The 7,799-nt window shown below is 43.7% G+C and overlaps 1 protein-coding gene across 2 annotated transcripts in view; it reads left to right on the top strand.

The window, feature by feature from the left end:
* SEL1L (SEL1L adaptor subunit of SYVN1 ubiquitin ligase) overlaps nt 1–7,101 on the top strand; it is a 72,733-nt gene extending 65,632 nt beyond the window's left edge. For both annotated transcript variants that reach the window (XM_066607598.1, XM_066607596.1), the window contains exons 16-21: nt 331–479; nt 631–796; nt 1,619–1,693; nt 2,016–2,188; nt 3,572–3,700; nt 5,000–7,101. In XM_066607598.1, the coding sequence (XP_066463695.1) occupies nt 331–479; nt 631–796; nt 1,619–1,693; nt 2,016–2,188; nt 3,572–3,700; nt 5,000–5,230 (923 nt within the window). In that variant the 3' untranslated portion in view covers nt 5,231–7,101. The remainder of the gene's footprint in view (nt 1–330; nt 480–630; nt 797–1,618; nt 1,694–2,015; nt 2,189–3,571; nt 3,701–4,999) is intronic.
* The last annotated feature ends 698 nt before the right edge of the window (nt 7,102–7,799 follow it).

Consider the following 7,799-nt stretch of genomic DNA (forward strand, 5'->3'; position numbering starts at 1 on the left):
ACGGACAAGTTTGTGTTTGTGTACTTCCGGCAGTCTTATTGAAAAGAATGGAGCATTGGCGCTCCTGTATGTCCGTCACTATTTATTTGGGCATGTTCCAGATTCCCGATCAGGGAGAGCTTAGCATTCAACCTGTGGATAGGGCATGATTTCATTTAAGAGGATAACTCCTTTCAGGAAAGTATTTCATTCATGTATAAGGTTTTAAAAAATCCTGGCAACTGGTAGCCTTATGTGTAACATTTGCTGAACAGTGGCATCAGATGGGAGGTGATGCCAAGTGGTGGCAGAGATGATTAATAACCTTATCTGCGTGTTGTGTGCTTGCAGATGGTGTCGGCGTGAAGAGAGATTACAAGCAGGCACTGAAGTACTTCAACCTGGCGTCTCAGGGAGGTCACATTTTGGCCTTCTACAACCTAGCTCAAATGCATGCCACGGGCACTGGAGTTCTGCGATCCTGCCAAACTGCAGTAGAAGTAAGTGAACCCTAAAATGCTGTACGTCCTATGAACTGCAGAGAACACGTGCGGTAAAGTCCATGTAACGTAAATCTCCTGCAACCCTCAGGCTATGGTCAGAGTCCAGTGCACACAGAGATGATCCGGGACAAATCTTTCTCTTTTCCAGCTGTTTAAGAATGTTTGTGAACGTGGCCGATGGTCTGAGAGGCTGATGACGGCGTATAACGGCTACAAGAGTGGAAACTCCAACGCCGCTGTAGTTCAGTACTTGCTACTGGCCGAGCAGGGATATGAAGTAGCACAGAGTAACGCAGCCTTCATCCTGGACCAAAGTAAGAAACTGACCAGGCAGCAGGGCTCTGACAGGGTTAATCATAGGGCCTGATAACTTATACTTTGTACACTTTAGATCTGAGTTAATACTGGTTTGGTGAGGGGTTTAAAGGGGCATTTCCATCTCAGAAATCCTATTTCATTGAGTCTGAAATTGCAAAACAATGCATTCATCCATGAGATGCTCATTTCTAAAATGCTTCTTTCTCCAGATAGTGCAGCCATTGATTCCTCTGTTTACTGCTCGTTGCTCAACGGTAGCTGGTGACCGGGAGGAAAGCTAGTGGGCATATGCTCCTGCGATCCCAGGCCTTCAGATTTAGATGAAGGAAATGCAAAAACGCCGGTCTCCTCTGCTCCTTTACTATTTCTGTCCATAGAAGAGGTGGTCTGTTTCCATGGCAACAAGCTGTAAACAACCAGAAGGCAGAGGGATCAATAGCTGGACAATGGCGCATTTTGGAAATAAACTTCTTGCGGGTCAGTGCATTGTTTACAATTTCGAACACCTTGAAATATATGATTTCGAAGATGGAAATACCGTTTTAAAGTTCTTTAATTTTAATTAAAAAAATAAATAAACCAAAAGATCAGGAACTCCTTTCTTCTATGTTGTCTTTCCAGGGCCCTTCTCCTGGGTGCTATTACACAGCCTGTATATTGCCCTTATGGCACTTGTTGACTTTATGGGGTAGGAGACTCTCTAGACTTATATGGTGGTAAAATTCTCTTGGCCAACTTGACCCCAGATTTTCAATATTCTTTATTTCTTGCGCTCCGCATTATTCATCACTTACATTATATGATCCCTTCTCTTACAGAAGAAGCTAGTCTATTTGGTGAAAATGAGACGTACCCAAGAGCTCTCCTGCACTGGAATCGGGCGGCTGCACAAGGTCAGTACACCCATTATATAATCTTTGAAATGTATCTTTCTTTTCTTTTAATGCTTTGCTATGTTACAGTTCAGATCTGACTTCTATTATTGTATCCTGACATCAAATGGTTTTGTGCAGCATAACGTACTGCTCCCCGCTCATACATCTGCACATACTGATCAGCAGCCAAGTTCTCACCTATAAACTGCGCCTAGAGACTAAGTATATGTGCCGGCAGTTACTGTCTAGGATTCACACAGGCGTTCTAGGGTAATGGCAGCATTAAATGGTGTCCTTTCCTGGTTTCCATCTGATGAATTCTCTGTCTGCTGTCTTGCAGGTTATACTGTGGCCCGGCTGAAGCTCGGCGACTACCATTTCTATGGCTTTGGAACTGAGATAGATTACGAAACGGCTTTTATTCATTACCGCCTGGCATCTGAACAACAGCACAGCGCACAAGCCATGTTTAATCTGGGGTACATGCATGAAAAAGGACTGGGCATTAAACAGGTAGGTGCTCAGATTAACAGGTATTGTGACCTGTAATATTAGCAGTGTCTTAGGACTAAAAAATATTATAACCAATAACCTATGTACTACAATGGAAGATGTTGTGTTCTGCATGAGAGGTATATATTATGATGAAACACACAGCTCCTGCAGCCTGATGTGGGTATGATCAGCTGTTTATGTAGAATTAACAGTGGAGTCATTGGTACTGATCCTGAGTTATATCCTGTATTCTGCTCCAGAGCTGCACTCGCTATTCTGCTGCTATAACACAGGGCACATACAGTCATCTAATGTAGTAAATACTATAATATAGACAACATTTCAAAGTTAGGCCAGTACAGGACAAGTAATGTATGTAAACATTGCTTCCACCTGGAGAATAGTGGGTGCAGCTCTAGAGTAGAATACAATATAACTCTGTACATACATTACTTATCCTGTACTGATATAGAGTAAGACCGAGCGGGCCAGATTCCGCAGCAGATTCCAGCCGGTGACCCTGTGTACCTCCATTAACTGTACTGCGGATGACCATGGAGTCTTGCAGGCGGTCATGCGCTGTACAGTTCTTGATTTTTGTTTTGTAATTCCCGCACTGTCGCTTGGCGATTGATGCTGGCACCCACAGGCCATACGCAATGTTTATTGTGTATGGGCTGCAGCTTGGACGGCCCCTGCAGCAAAATAGAGCATGCTGCGGTTTATACTCGCAGAATACACAGCTCGTATCTGCGTGCGTGAATAAAAAATGCAGGCCTTTCAATACCTGCGATTTACCACGGATCGTCTGCATGGATAGCAATACAAATCCGCCCGTGTGAGTCCGGCTTGACTGGTGTAGAGAGATTTCCAAAACAAGTTTGTAAAATCCAGTAGCAGCTTAATGATTAAAAGCTTCACTTTATTATGGCAGCTTTAAATACCAATTATAACGGGCATTAATTGCCCACTAGGCCCAAAGCGTTTCCAGCATGACCACTCTTAATCATAGCATAATGAAGAGCGGTCACGCTGGAAACACGTTGGGGCTAGGGGGCGATTGATGCCCGTCATAATAGTTTTTAAAGTCTGCCATAATAAAGTGAAGCTTTTGTTCATCAAGTTGGTGCTGGATTTTGTCAGCTTGTTTTGGGAGGATTCCCCTCCTAGCTGTCCTCCAGAGCTTCTGTGCACCCTTCAAGATTGCAATCAGCGGGAACACATTGGGAATGTATCTAGGACTGGGTGAGGTGACTTACTGCTATTTATTTGTATTGACCCAGTGACGCTGCAGTGGATTGTATATGTAAACTAAAGATGATTGGGAATGAATAACTGTATTATCCTTATTTCCCCATTTCTTGTATGCTTCTCGTGTCTCTTTTGTGACCTCTTTTACAGGATATCCATCTTGCTAAGCGATTTTATGATATGGCGGCTGAGGCTAGCCCAGATGCACAGGTCCCAGTCTTCCTTGCACTCTGTAAACTTGGCATCCTCTACTCACTCCAGTACTTTCAGGAGCTGAATGTAAGTGTGGAACAAGTAATCTTTAATACTACAGTTTAGTTCTTGTGATTTCTCAATATGTTTATCTATAAGTAAAGCTTTGAGAGATCCTAGAAATGGCAAAAAGCCATTCAGAAACTTTTAGCTGGACCTATAATGTACATCTGACAGTAGGGCCAAATTCAAACGAGAGTGTTTGTGTGTGAAAAATTTGCATACTCAGAAAATGCAACCCATTGACTTCAATGTGTTTTTTCACATGCGTGTATTTTATGTACGCATTTCAGTTGCGCAAATAAAATATGCAACATGTTTTATTTTCCTGCTCATTTGCGCAGGGAAAGAACATTTTGAAGTCCTGAAGCTAATTGGCCATTTCAATTGCTGAGAGCATCATTTCTAATTTATTTTTTTGCACGGGCAAATGCACATGATTTGCACATGCAAAAAGTACAGTAAAAAAAAAAAACGCAGTTGCGCTTACACTCGTGTGAATCCAGCCTAAAAGGATTAACAAATTTTAGAATGAGCAATCTGCTGCACAGTGTATATAGTCAAACCAGACGTCTGACATCACATCCCTCATCCGTGTGATCTTCTGACATGTCAGAAGATCACTTTTTGTTGGAGTGCCTCTTTAGGCCTCATTCAGACGAGCGTATGTTTTGCGCACCCATAATGCAATCTTCTAAAAGAACCAATAGGTTCCTACAGAGACATTCATAGGCACGGAATTGGAAGCGCAGAAGAGCGCGCACCTAAAAAAGATAGGACATAGGTGCGTGTTTTGCAGGAGTTTCCATTGACTCCTATTGGAGCAGGAGTTAATGAAAACTCCTGCACACGAAATAGCTTCCCTGCTGCTTACAGCAGGGCATTTAAAAGGTGCTTCTGGCAATAAGCACCTTTTAAATGTCCTTCTGTTAACCGCTTAGTCATCGCGGGGATGAGGGAACTCCCGAGGGTTCCGTTAATCCGCGCAGGGAGTCCCCTCATCACTAAACACTGACAGCACTATCGCAGTGTTTAGTGATGAGGGCTGCAGCAGGGACAAAAGAATCCTCTGTCACAGCTGTGGCAGAGGAGTGCGATGCCATCCCATTGCTTTTAATGGGGCCGGTGCTACTGAAGCCCCATTAAAAGCAATGGAATGAAAGTTTTCTGCTCATGCGAGCGGCGGTTTTTTTTTCGCGCACATAGGCGTGCAGAAAAACACGCTTGTCTGAATGGGGCCTTAAGATGTAATCTAATGCTGTATATGGCACTCCTAGTGTAGTAACCTGCCTGTAACTAATTCTTCCCCCTCCCTTTTCTGATCAGGTGAAGGAAATGGTTTCACAAGTGGATATGGATCAGCTGCTGGGACCAGAATGGGACCTCTACCTCATGACCATCATAGCATTGCTGTTAGGGACAGTCATTGCTTATCGGCAAAGGCAACCCCAGGTCCTTCTAAGACCTCCAACACCGGCGCCAAGACCAGCACCACAGGACCCTCCCCCTGCACAACAGGATCAGCCACCACAGGAAGATCAGCAGCCGCCTCAGTAACATTGCTGCATCCTGTAAATAGAGACTGACGCAAAGGCTTCCAGGAGACCGGAGGTGCTTTATTCTGGTGGCATTCTGTCTGGACATATGCAACCACTTAGTGACTATGAGTGATACGAAGGCAAGGTTTTGTTTTTTTTTTGTTTTTTGTTTTTTTTGCCCATCTTTGTTCGCTGTTTAAAAATGTCTTTTTTACACAGCAGAGGACGGTCCTTGAGGAATTCCACTATTTATTACAGACTTATCGGATAAATACTTGACTATTTGGGGAAAGTTTATTTTTTTTAATAGGGCCAAAAGCTGAGCTTTTTAAACCCAGCTGGTGAAGAACCTTTGCTCTCCAGCTGCGGCCAGCCCGGTGACCAGAGGATCCAGGAAGCGGCGTGGGTCACTGTGGTCATATGTTTTCCTGGCTCTGGGACTGGTCTCAGGCTTCTTCTGACTACATAAGGCCCTTCCCACTTACTTGTATTAGACCCCTCTGTACTACAGCCCTGGCTATGTTTAAGCCTATTGATCAGCCACCATTTGTAAATGATTATTTTTATAGTGCGCTTGTTAAGTAAGGATTGAAATTGCCTCTTTCTTCTATTTGAATTTTTTTTTTGTATTTAATTTTAATTTGGGGTGCAGCGGAGGCCTCAAGGTGAAACTCCATGTAACAATTTAAAATTCAACTTTTGTCCAGAGTTTTGCTGCTAATGACTCCCTCAACCCCCCCACCCCAAAGTTCCACTTACCTCGCTACTGCTGATCTTAACATTACCAGTTGGACCCTGCACCAGCCATCACTAGGAGTGTAGTTGGGATGAGGTGCCCGGGAATCTGTAAAGGAAATGGCTCCTTGTGCTGACTGATCTGTCACACTAAACTATGGGCTAAAGTCTAAGGGGTTCTCCAGGAAATAAAGATAATAGCAATTTGTCTATCCCTCCTCTGAGAAATCTGTGCTGGCATGTAACTAGGATAGGTTGCGTGCCATGAGGGACGGGGATGAAGTCTGATGCTTTAAGCACGACAGAATATTACAAACCCCCCCCCCCCCCTCTAGGTCTTGAACTTCACACAACTGGTCACAGTTAAATTCTAGGACTGATTTCTCAAGAGGCAGAACGGCCAAAAGCCTTTTTTTCTCTCCAATTTCCTGCAGAACCGCTTTACCTGGCAGAGCTTTACCTTTATACACGCTTCCAGGCACCTCATGACACTGCCACTCGGGTAGTGATGCCTGACACCCAGAACACAGTGGTGATGTGGGTAAAATCTAAGATATGTAGAACCCCATGTTTAATTTTCAGTCCCCATTAAGGTATGTTCACACAGAGGGTACACTGTGGACTTTCTGTCCTGATTTGCGGATGGAAACTTCGCAATGTATTACAATACTAGCAAAGTGGATGAGATTTTAAGAAAGGCAGGAAAACAATCCATGCAGAAATTACCATTGGCAGCATGTCACTTTATGGTGTGGATTTTCACTAGGTATGTCACCCTTTACCATCCGTGGGGCGAAATCGATGAATCTCGCCATGGATTCATGGGAAAACTTGTATGTGTGAACAAACCCTTAAACATGAACTGCTGCTGTTACTTGTTGGGCAAGCTGCATACATTTCAAGATTTATTTTCCCCTCCCGTCTTATTCCTCTCTGGTGATGGAGTGAGCTTTTTGACCCATAAAGGACTTGTGTATTCTTCACATCCTCTGAATCCTGAGGATCCAGCAGGAGAAGCGAGTAAGAGTCCCAGAGTATGTGGAGTGAGTGGTGGTTGTACCCGGAGTGTTGCCGCCCGGTGATTCAGGGTTCAGCAGTGTCATCGTTCACTCTGGCTTGTAAGGTTTATTTAAGTAATAAAATCAGAAAAGGAAAGGTGGGTACTTTGTGTTTTCCTGTCACGGGGGCATCGGTCAGGATTTATCAGAGCTCCGGGCAAGGTGCAGCCTGTTATTAGGGCGTCCTGCAAGAAGTTCTCTGGAATTAAGTGCTGATAATAGGGAGCCACAAATGCGCAACACAGCATACAATGATTAGTGTAGAAATGGTGTAATACAAACCGCTTCGAGGCTGGAGGAGATCTTAATGAAGATAAAACTAAAAAAGAAAAAAATATATATATATTATATAGCTAAATGCATAAGAGGGGGTAAGAAATTGGATATACCAGTCTCTCCTCTCAATGCAAGCAGATCTGTCAATTGGGCCTCATTCACACGGGCGACAAAGTTGTGCAATTTTTGTGAAATAACTTATTGAGAACCATGGACTTCACATACATGTGTTTTTTGTAACAATGATTTTGTAACCCGTGTGAAACAGGCCACAAAGAGCAAGCAGACTCTTTTTTTGGGTTGACCTCATTACCCTGCCTTAGGAGAAAATAACATGGGTAACAGACCTAAAAGAAACTATTATCACTTACATGTATATCCAAGAACTCCTGATTGCAATTGTAGCCCATCGGCTGCAGCAATGTTGTCCCGGGTCCCTTCTGCAGTGATGTACGACCAATGCAATGTCCAGTACTGGAGCGAACGTTCTCTATCTATTCTGAAACTTTGAACTCTCTA

The sequence above is a fragment of the Eleutherodactylus coqui genome, chromosome 6 (assembly GCF_035609145.1).
Source record: "Eleutherodactylus coqui strain aEleCoq1 chromosome 6, aEleCoq1.hap1, whole genome shotgun sequence".
Taxonomy (NCBI): Eukaryota; Metazoa; Chordata; class Amphibia; order Anura; family Eleutherodactylidae; genus Eleutherodactylus; species Eleutherodactylus coqui.